A 22,414-nucleotide genomic window follows, 5' to 3' on the forward strand; every position below is an offset into this window, starting at 1 on the left:
TGTGGCCTGTTGAAGTATTTCATACTCAGGTATCAGGTCCAGTAAACGTTCAATGACTGCGGGAGAAGTACTTAAAAAGAAGCTACTGGCTCTGAAACATAAATTGTGAGATGATGTCCAGTGAAAACGTCCGCTATAGTCTTCATATTTAAAGCATTAGACCACAGTATCACACACGTGGCAGTGGTCATACTGTGCCCAGTGCTCCGTATCCGTAGTAACAGTTCCTACAGGACAACTGCAGCCAGGCCGCGGGTCCTCCACCGTTCATTAACACGCAGACAAGCATTGAGCTTGTCTACATGTCAGTCTCTACGTGATGCTCTGGAGAATCAGAACAAACGTGTATCCCTGAGATCCCAGGGTAGAGAGGGTGCAAGACTACAAACAGGTACCTTGACTTTGTGTATTAAGTACTCTTTAATCCTACCTAGCTCCCAAACATTCTCATTCCCCTTGGACGTTGACAGGCAGGCCTTGGGTAACTTCAAGACGGCAGCTAAGTGATCTAATCCAACTAAATGGTCTCGCTGAGCTCAATCCGTCTCAGGATGAGGATGCTAATATTCACAGTAGTATGTTTTTATGTTTTGGGTTTGTTTTTTTTTAACAGCGGCTAAAATCCACCGCTGCTCCAACTCTCCAAATGTGTGCTGTCTGTTCAAAGCTTATTTTCCAGGGAGCAAAAGATTTGAATGAGAGCAGGCCGTGAGTAAAAGCTGAGCTCGTGCCTCCACTGGCATTGGCGTTCTGGCGTCCGGAAGGATTCCTGGGACACTCTCTCTTTCTCCACAGTGGTGGAAATGAAAGGGGGTGTGTGGGGGGGCAGGCTTGAAGGGAGGGCACAGCAGGTCAGGGACAGGTTAGCACACGTGCTAGAGCCGGCCCTTAGCCTTCCTCCTCAGAGTAGTACACGGGGCATTCGGGATGTCACATCACACAGGATGCCCACGGCGGTGAAGCTGCTGCCCTCGGTGGTCTCCCGCCGCCCTCCTCCACCGCTCGCTGGACTGCGGTAGTTTCCCACGGGACTCTGGACAGCGCCGCGCCCTCTCGGCCCCACCCACGCCAGCGCGCAGGCTGACGGCTCGCACCCCCCCCATTGCCCCCCCACCATCGGCCCCCCCATCCCCCCAACTCCCCACCATCACCACCATCAGCATCTCCCCCACCACCACCCCGAGGCGCCACCTTCCGGGGTCCCGGCCCCGCCCTATCCCCACGTGCCGGGCCCCACCCTGGCGCTCGCGGCCCTTTAAACACCCCCACCCTGACACACCAACCCCCCCCCACACACACACACACCCGGACGGCAGCCGGAAAGGGACAAACTCATGGCGTACGGCCAGTTTCTTCCGCGGAGCACGTCCCCGGCTGCCCCAGCCCGTGGGGCTCTCCACCCCGAGGGACCGCGGGCCCCTGGCGCCCCCCACGGCCCGGCAGCGGAGGAGGAGTGTCGGCGCAGTCCAGCTACGGGGCGGGGCCGGCGGGAGCGCGGTCTCCCGCCGCCGCCGCCGCCGCCGCTGCCTCCGCCTGGCAGGCGCTCGGGCCGCCCCGCTCGCCCGCCGCTGGGTGCGCTGCACGCGGGGGGCAGCGCGGTGCAGAGGTTCATGCAGCGGCGGCGGCGGCGGCGGTGGCTGCTGCTGTTGCCGCCGCGGAGACAGACAGCCCGGGCGCTGCGGCCGCCTCCCTCCCCCGGCTCCATGCCTCCGCCGCCGCCGCCGCCGCCGCCGCTGCCGCCGCCTCCTCCTCCTCCTCCTCTCCGGCGAAGGGCGGGGGGCTCCGGCCCGGGGTGGGCACTCCTCCTCGCGGCGCCGTTCCCCTCCCTGCCCTCCGCCCGGGCGCTGGAGCCGCCGAGGTCGCCCGCAGCCTCCTAGGAGCGCACGCTGCGCGCGCCCCGCTCCGGAGACCGAGGCGGGCGTGGGCGGGCGTCGGGGCGGCGGCGACCCAGCGGTAAAAGGGGAGCGGGGCGGGGGCTTGCCCGGAGGATGCCCGGCGGCGGCGGCGGCGGCGGCTTCGCGCTCCTAGGAGCGAGCTGAACCAGACCCGGAGCGAGCGAGCGGCGCGTCGCCATGCCGGCGTGACGGGCGCCCCCCCGGCTGCCCGCGCGGGCCCCCGCGCTGCCCCACGCCGCGCCGCGCCGCGCCGGCGCCGGGCGGCAGGATGGGCTGTATCCAAAGCATCACCTGCAAGGCGCGGATCCGGCGCGAGAACATCGTGGTGTACGATGTATGCGCCACCATCGACCAGTGCCCCACGCGCATCGAGGAGACCTCGCCCATCGTCTTGCGCTACAAGACCCCCTACTTCAAAGCCTCGGCCCGTGTGGTCATGCCCCCCATCCCCCGCCACGAGACCTGGGTGGTAGGCTGGATCCAGGCGTGCAACCAGATGGAGTTCTTCAACACCTACAGCGACCTGGGCATGTAAGCGACCGGCCACGAGGCGCCCGGAGCCGGGGGTGTCCTGGCCCCTGTCTCTGCTCTCCACCCCGAACCCCCCTCCCCAGTTCCCCGACCGCTGTCCCCATCCTCTTGCTAAACCTTTCACCCGCCTCCCCACCCACCTCCCTCCTCCCTACGCTTTTGTTTCAGTGACAGGAGGGCGGGTGTCGGGAGGCTCCTCGCGAAAGCATTTTCTTTTTTTTCTTTTTTCGTGGTTTGGTTCTGATTCCCCCAGAAACGCAAGGAGAACCGCGCGGGGCTGTAAGAGCGCGACCAGGAGGGTTCAAGAAGCAGAGGTGGGGGTGGCTGACGAGTGTCCTGAGAGTTGCGGGACACCGTCTGTGTCTGTGGGACTCCCCAGAAAGAGTTTGGGGGGAATGCCCGGAGGGAGGTTTGGAGTACTAGTGCCGGGGGCGCATGGGCTGTGCCGCGAGCCGGCTTGAAAGGGAAGGTCCAGGGCATGCGAGCGAGAGTTAGTGGTTCTGAATGCGTGTGCTCCCCACCCTTCCCACCCCCACGCCAGCGAGCCTGAAGGCATTTCCTTCTGGATCCTTAAACAGGGCCCAACCGCCCATCTGTCTTCGCGCCCCATGGATGAATTCCGGGGCAGTGAAGAGCTGGAAGGCACCAGGTGCTCCCGGGCCAAGGAGAGCTTGGTGGCCTTGTGCTAACAGAGGGTTGGTGCGGTGCTAGCAGTTTCACGTGCTCAACGAAAGGATGGCTCCCTTCTTCCGACTAGGGTCTTTACTTTTCAAAACTTTCCTAATTGCGGCGCTGGATGGGATTCCCGGGCGCCCACCGGAAAGTCCTGTTGTCAGGCTGGGAGCTCTCCAACTTCTTTCAGCAGCGCCGGTTGGTGCGTAAATGGGGTTTGGCGGCCGCGATGCACCCAGATCATCGGCTCCTTGGCCGCCAGGGGCCGACATCCTGCCCTGCAACCGCAGGCTTTGGGCGGGCGCGTCCTGGACATTTTTCATTTACTGAATTTTCATAACTGCCCCCTCGCCCCTAGTCTCTCAGCTCTGATGGCAAGAATGTCTAGGGCCTGTATTCTACATGCAGTTACAGGGTCGGTCTAGAACACTCTGAGTAGCCTGTATACAATAGGGAAACCCTTTTTCTAGAAATCCAGCCTTATTTCATTTCTTAATCCAAAACTCTAACTCTCCCAAGGTTTACCTGTTTAATATGGATCAGAGGTGGGGGAGTTCTCGTTTTAAAAGGTCAACCCCATCCCCTTAGCAGCAGCCTTCGGGCTTCTTCTTGCACTCCGAAAGCATGTAAGTTAACACTAGTCATAGGTGCTAAAAAGAAATTTTGACAGATCGTTTTGTTTCTTTTTTTCCTCCCGGACTTTCCACTTTTCCCTTTAAGCATAAAGGCTCAGTGCTAGAGAAAGCTGGTTCCTGGTGAGGAAATGTGAATCCAAGTTTGCAATATGCCTCTGCACACCATGTTCCTATCTTTTAGGAAGATGTGAGAGATGGGGGATGTATTATTTCTGTGAATCATGCTATTTTAAAGACACACCCTGAAAAAATGATTATATCTCCACACATGTGTCTTAAAACTTGGTTTTTTTCTTGGGGGGGGGTTGAGTTTTTGGAAACTCATTCTTTCCAGCCAAGTCAGAGAAAACCACAAACAAGGCAAGGGACTCCTTCTCACACCCCTTGGCCTTAGCCTGGATGGCAGTGGCTAACCTTGCTGCCAGTATCCACTCTGTGAGGCAGCCTGAAGCCCGCGGAAGAGGAGGCCTAAAGAATCAGACCCCTTTTCCCAAGGTTACCCTGTAGGAACCTGGGAAAATTCTTTATAAATCAGTAAATCAAAAGCATATACATAGATCAACAATTCTTTCCATAAAGTATATTCTGCCAGAAAAGCCAAACTGAGCTATAAACAGAAATCATAGTAGTAGAATTTGCTCCATTCTAAAGAAGGGTGTGTCCACATTGGAACCAACTGTTATAACAGCATGAATGCTTAACAACAGATTCCCCAACCTTCCCTACCAAATTCCTGCACTGGGGGTTTGGAAAGACTTTTTTTTGTTGTTTTGTTTTCTTTTAGTTGCAGCCTTCTGTGTGCTAAGATCCCCAATTCTCATGTTGTTGGTGCAGGGGAGCAAAAAGTCCCCAAGTAAACATAAAATTGTTATTATAGGTCTGTATCTAGAGTTCACATGGCTTTCCTTGGTTGCGATAATTGCTATGTGCTTAAGGCCACTTTGAAGCCTAGATTTTATTGAACCATTTTCCAAAAAAAAAAAAAAAATGTTTATGCCCTGAAAACTTCACCAATGCAAACTTGTAATGGGAACTCATATTGCCTGAAAGTCACTCGAGTATATTAGTTATTATGTCTGAGTTAGCCAGTGCCTTAAGTGGAAAACATGCTGCCGGCTGAATTGCGACTCCTATGCATTGTTCTGTCACAGGAAGCATGATGTGGTGAAGGGTCTGAATTAGAAAGATGCCTTTTCCAGATCTTGAAAAAGATTGTGTGAGAAAATCTTACAGCTTAAAATAGCCAGGAGCCTCTATTTTCAGGATTAGAAAGAAACATGAGCCTTAGTGGTAAATGTTGAACTTCTTCAAGAAGGAATAGGCTTCTAAAAGAATACTCCCAAGGTTTGTCTAGTTGGTATGGATATGGGATGAAGGTGTTCTCATTTCAAAGGGTCTAACCATCTTTTAGCAATGATGCCTTCATTTGAACTTGAACTCAAATGACTTAGTGTGTCCCCAGATGCTCCATAAGAAACCAGGCTATTGAATCTTGTGGCCCTCATTTATTCCTCATTTGGGCCAGTGAATCTTGTTAATGCAGCTTGAAAAGACTGCTACGAGTGTTCATCCTTCAGGGAAGAGGCAGAGCCCCTGACTTTTTCTCAATCATCTGCAATAAGTAAATATTTACCAAGTACCTCTCAAGTATTAGCATCACCAAGAAAACAACAGACCCATTCAGATAGCCTCGCAACTCCTTCACAAAAAAACAGTGCTGTGCAGCATTTTAGAAGACCTGCCTGGGAGAGAATGGAGGCCAGACAGTTTCTTAAAAGTGCAGACTCTCTGCAAGATGAAAAATATCCAGGGAGACAAGGAGAGGAGAGTAATTCTGATGGAGAAAAGCAGCAGGTATTTGGAGGCTGGGAAACTAAAGATATTTTAGGGTACAATGAATAGTCAACAATGGAGTATTCAAAGAGAACCATAGAAAAAGTCTGACAGGTAGGTTTGGGTCTTTTGAAAAGAGCCATAGAGGTATCAGGAGACTCTCTGTGGCTTCACCACACTTCTTAAGTATGCTGGAGCTTTCCAGCAGAGACAGCGGGCTTGATGATAAATAACCTTGATTGTCGTGCACAACATGCAAGAGATTTCCTGTGAGTGGGGTTTGAATTGGAATGGGGTACTTGTGCCAGTGCTGAATGAGGCAGCGCTGAGGTCAGGGGAAAGGTGTAATAGCCAGAGGACCTTCCGTTTGCTTTGTCTTCCAGTGCTATGAGGGTTCTCCATGATCAGCTCAGAGCTTCACGCTTGGCGAACTTCGACCTGGGGGAGACTTGAGGAGATCATACCTCACTCCTCTCCTTCAAGAGAGAGTTCTTGCCTGACTTCCTACTCTCTCCTTGGCCAGGTTATTTAGAATTTGACTATCCTCCCATTTCTGTAGCCTGTTCACTGCAATCCAATCTGATCTCTATCCATTCAGAAACAACTCTCGCTCATGTTGTGACTTCCACATTGCCAACTTCTATGGACCTATCTTTTTATAATATCCCATATAATTGACAGCTTCTTCATGTCTTGAGTCACTCCCATCCCTTAGCTTCCATGCTAATTTTCCAGCTGTTACTCTATCTTGTGTACTTCATGAGAATATTTATCTTCTCTCAGTTGTTACTCTATCTTACATAGTTCATGAGAATGTCTCTCTTGTTTATCTGTACTGTCCCCCAGTAATTTCATCCATCCCAAAGTCAGCAGATGCTCTTTCTGTTATGTAACCAGATACAAGTGCCTATGTGCAATTTCCATTTGACTGTTGGAAAGACTTCTCAAGCGCAAGCTTCCCACATTACACCTGAGTTCTTTCTTTTGGGGAAGTGATAGGTGTTGAGACAATATCTTGCCATGTAGCCCCCAATGGCTTGGTGCTGACTATATAACCCAAGCTAGCCTGGAATTCATGGCCATTCTGCCGCCTCAGGGACCCAAGTGATGAGATTATAGGCATGTCCCTCCACACCCAGATGTATTCCTAAATTCTTGGTCTCCACTGAAGCTCTAACCTAAAATCTGCCATCCTTCCCCATCTTAGTAAAGAATGCCTACCCTTCCCGAGTTACTCAAGCTATGTCGTTCTAGATATCTCTCCCCCCACTGCTTCATCATCAAGTCTACTGACCCTAGCCCCTAAAACTTCTGCAACCCAGCCAACATGCCCCATGGTCAATGCTACCATGTTAGGTAGGACGAGTCACCATCAACTGTCACCTGCTCTTCCCAGCTCCACACCTACTTCCCCGGCTGTCTGCTTCCCACATAGCAGGCTGAGCAATAGGTTGAGAACGCTAATGTTACCATTTTCCTGCTTAAACTTTTTAGTGGCTTTCCATCACAAGTGCGGATTAAATTCAAAAACCTCTTCTTACTCTGAATCTGTTCTACTTACGTCACATCAGCTTTCTCAAGTTCTTCAGAGGAACCAACTTTATCTCATGCGTAGCTTTGCCCTGTGCTGTCTTTTTTTTTTCTTTTTTTTAATCTGCAGTGTCCTCCTTGCCTACCCTGTTCTAGCTAATTCCTATGCCTCGTTCAGATCTCAGCCACCCCGATTTTACAAGTGGAGTTAGGGTCCTCCAGTTCTACTCTTTCCTAATGCCCCGTACCCACACTTGTCACAGCTAGTGGGGACATAATGGTTTGCTTGACTTCTGACTTCCCACCAGAATTTCCGTATGTACCACAAAGGCAGACATTTTAATTTTTTTTTTAAATTTATTTGAGAGCGACAGACACAGAGAGAAAGACAGATAGAGGGAGAGAGAGAGAATGGGTGCACCAGGGCTTCCAGCCACTGCAAACGAACTCCAGATGCGTGCGCCCCCTTGTGCATCTGGCTACCGTGGGACCTGGGGAACCGAGCCTCGAACCGGGGTCCTTAGGCTTCACAGGCAAGTGCTTAACCGCTAAGCCATCTCTCCAGCCCAAAGGCAGACATTTTAGCTATCCCATTCACTCCTTTCTCTAGGAGCAGTGCCTGGACTATAGCAGACATTTAGAACACATGTAATATGATTTAACAAATGAGCCATTTGATGACTTCAAATAGCTGTGTCCACTTCGACAAATGATGTCTCTTCAAAATAAGCTTTTTTAAAAAATTATTTATTTATTTGAAAGAGAGAGAATGGGCATGCACCAGGGCCTCCAGCCATTGCAAAGGAACTTCAAATGTATGCACCACCATGTGCATCTTGCTTATGTGGGTACTGGTGAATCAAACCTGAGTCCTTAGGCTTTGCAGGCAAGCATCTTAACCACTAAGCCATCTCTCCAGACCCCCTAAATGAGCTTTCCATATCAACACAAACCTGACCAGCAAAGGTCTTGATCTCTTGACACGCTGGTGGTTGCTTAGCCCTAACATCGACTCATCTTCACCACACTCTTGTTCTGCACTCACCCACCAGCCTCTCAGCACAGGGCTTCTGCCTTCCCCTCCTCTGTCTCCTTTCTATGCTCTGTTTGATGAACACAGAAGCTTCTCACATCACCTGTGTGCTCTAACGTGCCACCCACTGTCCACCCAAGGAAACATGATGCAGAATCTGTGCAGTGTTGTTCCACCTGCATCATGAAGTCTGTGACTCTCAGGACTGCTGGGAAAGATGACTTAAAGGCCTTACTAGGCTGAGTCCTAGCCCCCTAAGCTAGAGCTCACCTCGGTGTTACCAGATATGCCAGATCCAGTCCGCTACATGTCCAGTGTGGAGGGTGGTCGTTGGCATGCCTCCTTCAGGCATTTTGTTCTTGAAGACCAGATCAGCCACGTGTCCAGGGAATCTGGTGAGTCTCTCAACTGCTTGACCCTTGCCCCTCCCACTGATCTGGAGGCAGCCAGTGTTGCTTTTCATCAGAAATGCACGTGACCCTGGTCTGGAGCATCAGGTGGGAAAATCGGGATCCAATTCTGTGCCACATGTCCCAAGTGTCCTTGAAGGGCAGTTGCCCTAACCCTTTTCCTCTAATCTCCATCTCTGCAGCAGAGGATTAACTGGCTTTATCAGCAAAGCATTAAGCTCACTGGAGATAAAGCACATCTCCAGAGTTAGGCTGTATACATAGAGGAGATGAGAATGAGTTGGGAAAAGGTAGAAGAAAGAAAACAAAATGTGGCTTGTGTTGCCTGTGATGCCAGTCTGTGGCTACGGGCAGTGGGTGGATTGGAGAAAGCAGGGAGAGGGAGAGCTTTGAGGACATTGCACCACAGAATGCTGGTGACTTTCTGCCTGGCAGCAGGGGCACAGGCTACCTCTGGGGCCAGGTCTCAGGAGGCGTCATCTCCCTTCTCCCCAGCCCCTTTCTCGTCTGCCTTCATCTGCTGAGAAGAAGAGTTGTCACAATTGTCATGGATGATAGAGACCACTATTTCTGATGTGCTAACACTAATCAGGAAATGATAATTTAGAAGCTGGTTATGATGTATTCCCTTAAGAGGAGCTATCGTAGGAAACTAGCAGTAATGGAACATTCTGGTGAACATTCACAGAGACAGAGCCTGCATGATGCTGAGCTTCCCGGGACGGGGTGGAGCCTGTGCTTCAGTAACAGATGCCCTCAGTGTGGGGTCGTCACCCATGTAGGCAGTCATGGGGCATGTTCCCTGTCATTCTCATGGGTCCACATCAATGTGATATTTTAAGAATGGTTCTGGAGTTGTTGTCATGGTTTTCAGTAAAGAGGGGGTGACTGCATGTGTGGGAGAGTTGTCCACATCAAGGAGTGCTGGGAGGACCTAGGAGACTTTGCTTAGGAAGGGAAGGATCATAAAATAGCATATTACATGTGTTAGGGGTCTGGGTGCCTGCCACCATATTGAATGCCTTCTATACATGGCTTCATGGAAATCTTGCTTCCTGAGGGAGGTTCTCCTAATACAAGGTTCATGGAGGCTCAGCACTTAAGCTGCCTCTCACATCCAGCAAGTAGCCCAGCATGTAGTCCAGCCCACATTCTCTGACCCTTCCATTTCTAAGGGACTGCCTTGCTCCAGAAAAAAAGGCTCTCCAAACTTGCCCTGCAAAATAAAAATAATGAATTTAGCTTTACTGATTCTGTCTGCTTTGTGCATTTCCTCGCTCCTTTGGAATTGAGTCCAAAGAACATGATGTGAACCTCTTTGAATCCCTCTGAGGGTGGCATTAGTGATTAACGAGAAGGGTTGCATCTTTGTGGGATGGTGGGAGCAAAGATAGCGAGGAATGAGCTTGTGCTGCAGAGTTCGGTCCCTGGGCTCAGGGCACCATCCTCAGCTCTTGGGTTCTAGCCCTGTGCCCATACCTTTGGAGCTCCCTGTGGTCACACATCAGTCCTGAAGGGCAGCCTGAGATCCCTGGTGACACTCACCCAGATCACTCGGGAACTAGATTTGTTTGACCCTCAAACTCTGGCAGATGACTGGGAAGAGAAGGAGAAAGGGGATCCCTCTAGTGGTTCTACCACCAGCCTCCCACACCTACTTCTGGATCCCCAGAATTCTTGTATTCCTTTTATCGAGGTCCTGCAGACCACTGTGTTAGTTGTGTGGACACTGCTTTTTGTTAAGTTCTGGGATACATGCCAGGTGGAATTGTTCACTATGCTCAGTTGATAATCGAGTTCCTGGTGCCTCTACATACGTTCAAATCAGAAGACCTGGGTAAAGTGCCAGCTCTGTGACCTTTGGCATCCTCTTTTAACAATTCAGTGTCTAACTTGCCTGTACATAAATGAGCAGTCATGTCTGGAATTAGGAACTAAATGGAATGAAATCTGTAAGAAGGCTTTCCAAACTGTACTGTGCTGTGTACATGTCAGTTTTAATGTTACAGAGCTTATGTGTTATTGTTAACAGAAGACAACTCTGGGTATACCTTAGGGAAGAGGGAGGTTGTAGCGGTGGTCCTGGGGCTTCCCTGGACTAGGGGTGGAGCGAGCCCTCTCAAGCCAGGGCTGTGTTGTACTGCATTCAGACAAAGGGGAGCAAGGTCTCCTCGCGATTCCACCCACCAGTCACCCTTCTAGCTCTGCACTGGGCAGCATCCAGAACCCTGGCTGGCCTGAACTCATGGAATTGATCCCTATGATATAGCCATATTCTCTTAAGTACTAACCACTCTATCCCGCTCCCTCCCTTGGTGACAGTATCATTGTGCTTAGGTGGGCACCCACACGACAGTGTACCAGATGCAAGGACTTGGGGACAGTGTCACACTATTAATACCAGGAAAGTTAGAGAGTTTCTATCTTAGAGGAGACAAATGAGAGACTAGTGCCTGCATTCATTTATGTCCCAAACTATTTTTAATATTCTTTATTCTTTCCAAATCCCTCTTACAATTTTGTCTGCCTATAAGAGGACCTCACATAATTAACCCCACAATGTCTATGAAACATATGTAGGAAAAGAGTACCTGTCTTAGTGAAGCACACAGAAGCCCATAGAGATTAAATAATGGGTGCAAAGTCATCTTGGCAAGTGTCAGTAGAATCACGCCAGGTCCCCCACCTCCTGACCACGCCCTCTTATACCAAGTGCAAAGTCAGCCAACCAGAGATGGAAGTTGGAGCCGGGAGAAGTCATCCCAGGGCTGTGTGCATTGATACCCCTGGGCCAGCAAGCATGTGGGCACCTGTTGGGACGTCATTCATAATGGTCTCTGATGATCCATAAAGGAAGACAGGCACATCTAAATGCATCCAGCAATGTAAGGAGAAATATTCAGGCTGTCAGATCAGAACAAAGTAAGTAAGGCCATGTGGCATCTGATGGTGCATCAGTGGGGTGAGTGGGTCGCTCCTGTCTCAGAAGCCTCTGTTGTCTTGTCCTTCCGGGCCTGACCTTTCCCAGCTGCCTTGTGGACCTGTGACAGTCCAAGGCACTCTAGGAGGTTGTCAGAGGTCTGGCTAATGGGAAGCTGTACATCGACATCCCTAGTCAGCAGTCAGTGCAGCATCCTAAAGGGGCACACAGGCCAGGGCCTCCAGGGAATGAGTGGTGGCAGCAAAAGCTTTGGAAATGCTGAGAGCTGCCAGAAATGGGCAGATTAGTTGTTGCTTTGCCCTCCATCATGGCGTCGGGGAAGAGTTGGGAGCTGGGATGTTTAGGGGAAGAGAGGCTTGGAGGGAAGTGAAGATGCAGGTCCTGTGAGAACAAGATCTGACTGCTCATTACTCTTTTGTCCTGAGAGTCGTACACAGAGCCACCATTCCAGAATGGCAGCCTTAACACCTGAGCTGGGGAAATCGATATGAGATTTGTAAATGACTCAACTCTCTTGAGATTTTTTTTCAAGTTTCTGTGAACTGTCATTACATTTTTTTGAGAGGATGAAAGATTTGCACTACCGAACTAAATCCCCAAGCTCCTGTTGTAGACATTTTCTTAACTTTTAGAGACACTGTACAGGTTGGGTGATGTTCAAGTACTTGCTCATCATGTTTCAATGTGCAACAAATGATAACAAAACACCTAGTGCCAAATGCATTGTTTCTGATGTGGGTACCATCATCATTTTCCTTGTATTAAGATAATGAAACAGCCCTAAAGAGGTCTGGGTGGCATACCCAACCTTTCCCAAGCTAACTCGTGACAGGGGATGGTTTGGAAATCAGATAAAGCTAATTTCAATAACTCTGTGATGCTGTACTGCCTCAGAAGGAATAGATGGATGAGTGAGTTCATTAATTAATTAATTAATGACAAATGTTCAGGACTTTATATGAATGCTTGCTTTTGTCCTTACTCTGGAGACCTGGGAAACAAAGGTTTAAAATCAAGTTGGATATGCTTAGTGTCCTCGCCTCCCAGCTGCCTGGCTCAGATGGTCAAGCTCTGATGCTAATGAGCCCAGAGTCTTAGAAAAAGCTCCAAGCGACCATCTGAGCACCCGAGTCGGTACTCTGTGCCCTTCCAGCCACCGGACCAGGGACTGCACCCAGCTCTCGCTCAAAGCAAAGTTTAGACTGAAGAATTGAGAAATAGCTGGGGAAAAAAGCCACAGAATCCACCTTGTCTCATGGATGTTAGACATTTTAGGAAATCATCTTGCCCAGCTGCACACTTTACAGATGGAGGCTCTGAAGCTCAGAGAGGGGCAGGATGAAAATATGAGTGTGAGCAGGTGAGTCAGGTCCACTTGACCCTATAGTCAATGTCTCTAGTTCTCTGGTCTGAAAAGCAGTAATCAGGGGCTTGCACCTCCTACATTTTCACTACTGCCCCCTTGTTAGTTGAGGTTCTAGGTCTTCAGACAGAGATGACCACCTGTATTGTAGAGGAAGCATCCATCCCAGGATGAATCTGTCCCTCGGCAGCATAGAGCGGAACACAGTTCATCCCATGGGATATTGATGCAATTGCCAGGAGCAAAGACCAGCCTATTCCCAGCGTCCATATGCAGTGATTAGCAAGCTAGAAAGGAGAGGGTCTCCCCAGAGACACCCATCACAGATGGCAGGAAATGGGAGGGCCTGGCAGCCCAAGGAGGCAGGATGTACGTAGAAATTGGAATTTAGCTAGGATGCCCCACAACCCAGAGCCTTTAGTCCGCCCCCCCACCCAGCCCTTCCCAGGTGCTGACGACTGGCATGGGCCTCCTGGCTCCCTGCCCACAGAAAGGCATGGTATCCTCCCGGACCCTGGCAGCTCTAGAAGAAATAAGATCCAAGCGGTGTCAAAGATGACAGATTGTGAGGGGGCCAGGGGCCCTCCCCAGACAGCAGGGCTCGGATGGGAGGCCCTGGAGAGCAGAACAGATGGGGGAAGTCTGAGAAGGATATCCTAGCAGCCTGGGGACTCTGTCTCTGTGACGGCTTCTGGTTGGGTTTTACTCATTTTTTACTATTATCTTTTTTGCTTAAGAAGGCACTTCAGCATAGTAGTGTGATCTAACTGTGCTGTGTCTCCTTCCCGTAGAGCAGGTGGGATGGGGTGGGGAGGAGCAGGACAGAGCAGGCCCAGGCCAGCCTTTGTTCCACTGCCTCTGCTGTGACCTGAGGTTAGTAGAGTACACAGAGGACACTATGGACTTTCTGGTAGCTGTGACCACCCCAGAGTCGCCATCTGTACCACTCCAGTGTCTCATGAGGATTCTAGAAAGCCAGGTTGAAGTCAGGTGATCAGCTTCCCTTACGTGATTCTACGCCAGCCTTGCCTTCATACTCAGAGCCCATATGAGGACCAAGCTCCTGCCCTCCCCAGGAGAAGAGGTACCCTCAGATCTCCTGCCATGGCCCTTGCAAGTCCTAAAGTCCTCAGAGCTCTTAATGATGCAGACCTGGACAGTATGCTGCCTGCTTCTACAGTTACAGGCTCCCAGGCTCCTGCCGCATCTGTCAAGATCTACGTGTCTTGTCTTGTGTGCAGTGCAACTTCTAACAATCTGGTTTCTGGCCCTCTACTTCTGGGCTGCAGGTCTCCTTTCCACACTACTGAGTCTTAGCCACTTGGAACCCTGATGGACGCTCTAACTTTATTTGGTTCCCTGTCTTGGGATCACTCACTCTCTGAAGTTGGAGAGACAAATGCAGAGGGAGCTACAGCTGAAGCGGCAACACTGTCCTTCAGCCTAGGGGCAGGATCCCCCACCCTTCTCCTGAGAGCAAATGGACTGCTAAGCCCTCCATGGGTGGTTCTTAGAGAAAATTACTTATAGCTTAAAGCTCTGATGAAGCTGCAGTCCTGGACTCCCGGAATGGAAACTAAAGCACAGTCTAGGCCATAGTAGTTTACTGGGGACCTGGAGAAGGAGAGGTTTGGAAGCCAGGGAGGATGCAGGGAAGAAGAAGATCAAAACAACAACTTTGAGAACCAGTTCATCACAGAAAGTCCTGGAAAAGAGAGCAGGTATGAAAGAAGTCGAAGAATGTGGTTTACTGCTCTTACCTTGTTCGTAACCACCAGAAAGGCCCTGGATGACTGCTCAGACCCTAGACCTTTGTGGTTCCTGAGGGCTTTCTTAATTACTTTCAGAGATGGAACTATGGATCTGAAGGAAGACTGGCTGGAAGGGATCATGGTGTAAACATAGCAGGCCCCTTTCTTCCACAGCCACTGCAGGCCCTCAAGGTGGAATGGAAGGTAACAAATAGATCTGTCTACAAAGTAAAGTCTTCATGGAAACACTGTCCACTGACTTGTTACCTTTGCGTCTATGTGTAGTTAGTTACCTTTTCACAAAACAGGAAGTTCTTTTTTTTTTAATTTTATTTATTTATTTGAGAGTGACAGACACAGAGAGAAAGACAGGTAGAGAGAGAGAATGGGCGCGCCAGGGCTTCCAGCCTCTGCAAATGAACTCCAGACGCGTGCGCCCCCTTGTGCATCTGGCTAACGTGGGACCTGGGGAACCAAGCCTCAAACCGGGGTCCTTAGGCTTCACAGACGAACGCCTAACCACTAAGCCATCTCTCCAGCCCAAAACAGGAAGTTCTTATTAGGCAAGTGGTTGAGTGAATGCGTGGGTGTGGCCCTTGAGGTAGGGTCACTCAGGAAAAGCCATACTGTGGAGAAAGAACACAGATGGTTTCTTCACTTACAGTGCATTTTACATCAGGGGCCTCAGATGACATCTGAGGGACTCATAGGCTAAGTCCCCCATAACTGGACAGGCTGTCACTGCTTCGCTAAAAGCAGGTGGAGTCCCACATCTGTGTGCAGGAGTGTCTAGGTCTCCATCCTGAGGGGAAAGATGCTGGGAGAATTTTTTTTTTCAAGATTTAGCTTCAGTACCCACTACTTCCTGAAGTGTCATCTGATTTAGCGTTCAGAATTACTCCTAACATTGCGACATTCCGCAAAGAGGAAAAGATTCTTGGATTGTTTTCATGCCATCTCTTACCAGCAAAACAATCAGGAAAATACTCTATTAGAAATGTCTCTGTTTGCGCCAAATCAGAGTAACCAAGGAGAGAGAAATGGGTAGGACTGTCGCGTTGTATTTGTAGGGACAGGTGACTAAGGCCGTCTGAATTTCGAGGACACAGGCTAGTTTGCAGGGTAGAGATGAAACTCCTGAGCTTTCACAGCTCGGGCGTTGCCAGGCTCCTCCGTTCTGCTGCGCCTCTGATTCCATCCCACAGGGCCCAACACAGAACCAATGGCTCTCCCTCGCCAATGGCTTCCAAACTAGATCCGAGTCTCAGTTCCAGGTCACTTCACCCAACTTCTGCTCTCTCATGATTTGCTTCTGTGGGCTCTTGAGTGAATCTGTATCTCTTTTGGGCATGAGAGCCAGCCTGTTATGTGTGCTGTGCAGACATTCTGTACGTTCTTGTCAATCTTATCAGTTTGGTCTATCAATTATTGAAGAGATCTGTTGAAATTTCTAGCCTAGTGTGTTTATGACTCTTCTTACAGTTCTTTCAGGTTTTAGCTTTACATTTCTGAGGCTGAGGCCTCTTACCCACCCTCCTTGAGTTTTGTTTTCATTTCTGACTCCTAGGGATTTATTATGAAAACACAGCCATGCATTCAAGAGGAAATTTGTAATGGAGGTTTTTCCCCCAGTATATTTAGTATGCTATTATTTGCTTATTAGAGTCTTCATTCTTTAATTATGGGCAGAAACAAGCTGTTTTATCTGGATTGAGTGAATTTTTTTGGGGGGGGAGCGGGTTATGAGAGAGAGAGAGAGAGAGAGAGAGAGAATTGGCATGCCAGGGCCTCCGGCCAGTGCAGTTGAACTGCAGATGCATGTGTCACCTTGAGCATCTGGTTTAAGTGGAATCTGGGGATTCAAACATGGGTCCTTACGCTTCATAGGCAAGTTTCTCAACCTCTAAGCCATCTCTCCAGCCTGAGTGAATGCTTTTTGAAGAAATCTATGTACATAGGGAGGGCTCTTTGTTAGAAAGAATCGAGGCTTCTTAGCGCTCTCCTCTTAGGGAAGGAAATAGGAGCCAAGGCACCTTGAGAGTCTTAAGTCTAACACAGGAAAAGGGAACCCAGCAAGTCACCCCACTGTGTGCTTGACACAGCCAAGAGGCGCACCACAGCCTCAGCAGATCTGCCGTCTCCAAAGTGCTGTAAGGGACTCTGCTGAATAACCATGCCTTTGTTTCCACCTGTCTGACCTCTGGGGTCCTGGCACCGCCACAAAAAGCCAAGAGGTTTTTCCAAAAAGGAGGTTGCAATCCTGCAGAACCTCCAAGCTCTCCTGAAGCCCAGCAGTTCTCAGTGTCTCCGTGAAGCATCAGGGATGCAAGCAGCTGGCTTCCAGTGTCCCTGCACCTGTTCTCTGGCCTGACCCCAAGGGCTCATTTTGCACTGGCATTTGTCTTCTGGCAAGGCAGAAGTTTGTCGTCTTTCTTCTCTTCCAGAGAGCTCCAAGAAGGACCAACAGAGGACAGGGAAGTGGGGACGGGACCAAAAGGCAAAACTACCGCCAGTTGGAAGGTGCAAGCAGGGACTCCCGAGGAGGCATACATGCCTAGTGTTACCCTGGCACTTGCTGGTCTGACTCTGGAGATGAGGTAGGGACACAGGATTCCTTGTGTTGATCCATTCTGACTTAGAGAGCCCTTGGGTTAGTTGGGACCATATAAACCCAGAGACTCACAAACAAAACAAAAGGGCTATACCCAGAACTGGCAGAAATGTTTACATGTGTTACTTCCCACTGTTACAGATGGAACTATTCTCCAAGGAACAAGTGGGGAAATAGGACTCAACAAGCCAAACTGATTTGGCAGGTTTACACAGTTAGGAAGTGGTGACACCTCCCATCCATTCCCAACTGAGTGTTCCCTTTAAGTAGCTCATCCTGGGAAAAAAAGAAAGCGATAGAACTTCATAAGCTAAAAGGACCTCGGAGATTCCAACTCTTTTATTTTATAGATGAGAAAACAGATGTAAAAGGAAGAAAAGGGAATTGCCCAAGGTCATCCAAAAAGCTATGAGATCCTGAAAGGATAGGGTTTCTTTTTATGTGTCTGTGTTTCAAAAATACCACTTTTATTCAGTGAATTTCATTTTTATGACCGCTTTAGCATTTCTCTGGAAAACTCACTCACTCATGGAATGACAGTCTACAGGAATGACCTATCCTAATATACAAAAGTATTGAAAGAAAGGATCTGAGTCCCCATTGTCACCTGGGCCTGGGGTTGTCCCCTACCTAATATTCAGGTAGACCCCTTTAGAAATCTGAGCTACGTCCCACCGACATACCTGTCATATACCCACCGTGATTCATTGCCTGACAGCAAAATGATGAATGAGAGGTGCTAGATGTTTACACAAATTATAACTCATCTAAAGCTCATTCACATTCATATGACCTCCATGCCATATGTAGAGAAAGAAAAAAGCTCATTTAACTTGCCCAGACTTGTAGTGCAAAGAATTCCAAATCTGCATCTGACCACCTGACAACCAAACACACAGGTGCTTTACCTAAAAAAGGAAAGTGAAAATAAACAAAGACGTAAATGTCAGCTTCTGAGAAGGATTTGAAAAAGTTGTAAACAGCAAATCACTGGAACGTTTCAAACAAAATTACTGCAAACCCACTTCCCAAACTGTAGCTATGTGAAAAGTATTTCAAGATTCATCCGGTAAGCCCAAAACTTCAAAATGTATTATGACAGAGTTGAGTTCTTTGGGGTTCCAGCCCTCTGGCTACCTCACAACTTCCTCTGTGTCCTACAGAGGCTTTCTGGCAGATAGGGCACAGAGCTGAAGACCCCCTATTGTTAGAGATGAAGGTCTAGCTTAGCAGAAGGCGTGTACCACAAATGGAGACGTTCCGAAGCCACGACCAAGAACTCACTGCCCCTGACTTCCCTTCGATGGGAAACAACATATAAAAAGCACTTTCAAATTCTGTCCCTACCACTTAGCATCTCTTACGGAAGGAGAATTAGGTAGCCAGTCAGGAGAGAGCGTCCAGCGAGGGAACACAGCACCTGCCCTGCCCACTTGAGCAGAACCCGGGTTCATCGTATCATCCAGCCTGTGCGATCAGCAGTCTCCCTCCTTCCTTACTCCTGAGCCAGCCCCCAAGCCCAGACCAGTCAGCTCTGCCAGCCTCACCCCAGCCTAAGGGTAAAGCCCACCACAACATTAAAAATAAAACCTTACCAGGTGGGCACAACCCTTTTTTTCGCTTTTTACCTTCCTTTAACTTCCAGGTCCCTGATCTGGTAAACAGCCCCCCTCCCATCTCGGCCCTGCAGGGGCGGGGAAGACTCCTTTTCCCATGTGGGCTCTCAATCCCTTCCTGCCTACCACATGACAAGAGCTCTCTGTATTTTCTACTCTTTCCTTCTCTTAATCTCATAAAGTCTCTCTAAGACATACCCTCTGGTGTACGGATTTAATTCTTTAAATTCCTAAAACAAGGATTGGGGGATACCCTAAATTTATTGGTTTGTTGGCTTTGGCAAGGAGCCCCACACTCCAGTTACATGACTGCTGGCCTATCAGCGTCTCTGCTTCTGTTCCCTACCTGGATGAGGGTGATCATTGTCCACTACATAGACATGTCACAAACATTACATGAGTTAACTTTTGTGAAATGTCTAAAACAGTATTCGATGCACTGTGGGTACAGTGTTAAATTATTTAACGTTGTTAAATTATTTAAGTACCGACTGATAAATAACATAATGGACAAATATTTATTGAATAGCTAACATGTGCCAGGAACTTCATGAGGAAATTTCTCATGCTATGGAGAAAACCGTGTAGTGTGTCACAGCTGGTATTTAGTAAGTACCCAGGTAGGCACCCAGGTGCTTAGGATTGTGCCACATCTACTCTGGACTTCCTGGTCAGGGTAGTCTATCCTGAGCAGGACAACCCAGAAGAACTGAACAACACCAGAGATAGTCTTTTGATCCTGCCTTCTGCCTGCAGAGTCATGCCACTTCTCAACAGAAGTTCTTACGGCTTTCGCTTGCTCGTCCTTTGCACTCTGTGCCCAGAGAAGCCCTGACTCAAACCCTCTGCATTCATGAGAGGACGTCACCGTCCTTCCCACTCACTGGTCCCATCTTGGAGTTAGTGTTATGCTGACATGGTGAAAGCACAGAATGCCAGTAAGGGACACCCTTGAGGGATACCCTGGATAGTCCTGGGACCTTCTGCCATATTCACCACACTAACCCCAGCCTCTCCTATCCTGGTGTCCAGCGGACTTCCTTTCCCCATGTGATAGCTGCTCTTACTAAGCTGAACTTCCTTCCCTGCTGACCATCACTCTCCAGAGCTGAGATTTTGTCCTCATCACCTCCTCCTAGCTTTAGCCTCTTCTGAGCTGCAGCCAGTAAAAAAAAAAAAAAATCAGACCCAGAACGCAAAGCTCTGGGAGTAGGCTATGAACTCAGAATTCTGGAAACTATGGTGGCTTTTATGTGTATGTGTTCGGTGACATTGGGGACCTGAGGATCAGACCCACAAGAGATTCCAATCCATTATCACAAAGCGGCATGTTGAGCCTGTGCTCCAAATCTGAGGGGTGATAAAGAACCTGAAACTTCCAAAAGAGGAAGCTCAGGGTACCTCCTGCAGAGGTAACCACTGTCCGAGGCACGGGGTGTGAGTGTGGGTGGGCGGGGGGCGAGGGAGACAATGGAAATTACAAGTTGAACTCAGGGGTAGTACAAACATAATGCTTTGCATTCCCAGGTGCCATAGCACCTTCAATGAACAATAGAAATTACTCCTTGGGGTCAAAAGCCTTTGCAAAACATACAGTGACAGTAAACTCAGTCATCAGTCCATGGAATAAAGTCCCCCATTGCACTCTCTTCAGCAAAGATGGTGAATGTGCCCAACTGTGCTGACTGCCATCTTTATTGTAGGTAGTAGGATCACAGGTAGTAGATACTCCCCCCCAGTAGCTGCAAGAGGAGGGAAGAAAAGGAATCACCTGGGCTAGAGGTATGGCTTAGCGGTTAAGGCGCTTGCCTGCAAAGCCTAAGGAATCATGTTCGAATCTTCCAGATCCCAGGTATGGCCAGTGGAAGAGTGACGCAAACATGCAATGCCACACATGCCCATGAGGGGTCGCACGCATCTGGAGTTCTTTCACAGTGGCTAAAAGGCCCTGGCAAGTCTATTCTCTCTCTCTCTCTCTCTCTCTCTCTCTCTCTTGTCCTTCCCTCCCTCTTTGTGTCTCTCTCAAAAAAAAAGATATCATCCTTCTTTTACTCATGAAGAAACTAAGGCACTGATAAGTTATGTGACTTGCCTAAGGCCAGAAAGCACAGACCAGAGACTTAAGAAACTACCTCTGACTCACTGTCCACTGCCTGCCCACATCACCATCCTGCTGGCCTTCGGGTCTGGAATCTGAGCATCAGTTTAACATTCAGCCAACAAGGAAAACCATTAGTCAAAGCTTACATGAATGAACGCCATGAGAGGCCAAGAATGTGTCTGACTTGAACTTCTCTTGGGATCTATACAAGATCCCAAACTGGACGTTTTGCTGACTTGGGCTGAGAAAATGCATTGTGGCCTATCTTAGAGTCGTAAAGCAGCTGCAAAGGGCTTTGGGGAAACATGACTCGTGCCTTCCTGTCCTGGCTGCCACATAGAGGCAGGTAAGCATCCTCCGTCCTGAGGGTCTTCCATGTGCCCTTGCTCTCTTGAGTCTTTCCTGCTGAAGGCACAGGCGAAGCTCTGCATACAGCGATGGCCTCAGGCAGCAGCCTGCAGGCTACCCTGGAACACAGGTGCTAGACACTCTCTGGAGAGCTGGGTTTGGACAGGGGACAGAGACAAGGGAGAACTTAGGCAATGTGGAACCCTACCTTGGCACTGTGTTACAGGGTCCCCTCTGAATTGCATAGATGAGTATGATGGGGCAGCTTTGATGGACTTCAGAGGAGTCTGAAGTAGAGAAACTCTTAGCTTCCAGCGTGTGTGTGTGTGTGTGTGTGTGTCAGAGAGGGGTGCAGCCTTGGTCCTAGGGCCATCCTTCACTAGGACAATAATGGATGTACTGTACTTAATTTGAGAACATTTCCTTCAGCCTCCTACCTGTCCTCTTTGGCACGGTTTGAGATACAAGGTACAGGGAGCTGATGTGTGCTTCTAAAATAAATGTCAAGGCTAGCAGGTTATGTTGAATTCCCTAGGACAGCCTCTCCCCAACCTCTGGGTTTTTCAAAGAATCCTCCAAACTCTCCATTTCTTGAACATGGGCCAGAAGAGATGTTGCTCTTTGTGTGTGGAGTTAGGTACTGTGGTGAACAGAGAGGGGCTTCTCCCAGGAAGAGATGGCAAACCTCTCCCCTGTGTGCTGTATGCCTTTGATGTGCCAATGGCAGCTGAAGATTTGCCCTCGAGAAAGTTAGTTTACACCTCCTTACTGAAAAAAATAGCTGAGGTTGCAAAGATAAACAGCCACCTACTCCCTGTCTGTCAGGAGTCAGGCAGTTTAAGATGAATGGGGACCTCTCTGCTCCCCTGCCCGCCTACCCCATCGCTCTCTAATTCCTCCTGCTCCATCATGAGGACAGCTAGCCTCCTCCTCCTCATCCCTATTACTGTCTCCCTCCTTTGCAGGGAGGCTAATCAGAATTGAGCTAATCCTTTAAGAAATGTCTAACGTTCATATTGCCTCCTTTGCATAGAAGAGTTGAAGGGTTACTGTGATTCTGGATTTAAATCTCTCTCATTCCCTACAAATTTATTGCCATCTGTTGATTTCATTCCTGTGACACCCACAGCATGATCATTCATGC

The 22,414-nt window shown here is 49.3% G+C and overlaps 1 protein-coding gene across 5 annotated transcripts in view; it reads left to right on the plus strand.

Annotated features, from left to right (window-relative positions):
* The first annotated feature begins 2,132 nt into the window (after window positions 1-2,132).
* Window positions 2,133-22,414, plus strand: part of Fam78b (family with sequence similarity 78 member B) — a 98,851-nt gene continuing 78,569 nt past the window's right edge. For all 5 annotated transcript variants that reach the window (XM_004651948.2, XM_045159457.1, XM_045159478.1 and 2 more), the window contains exon 1: window positions 2,133-2,426. In XM_004651948.2, the coding sequence (XP_004652005.1) occupies window positions 2,164-2,426 (263 nt within the window). In that variant the 5' untranslated portion in view covers window positions 2,133-2,163. The remainder of the gene's footprint in view (window positions 2,427-22,414) is intronic.

Source organism: Jaculus jaculus, chromosome 1 (assembly GCF_020740685.1).
Source record: "Jaculus jaculus isolate mJacJac1 chromosome 1, mJacJac1.mat.Y.cur, whole genome shotgun sequence".
Lineage (NCBI taxonomy): Eukaryota > Metazoa > Chordata > Mammalia > Rodentia > Dipodidae > Jaculus > Jaculus jaculus.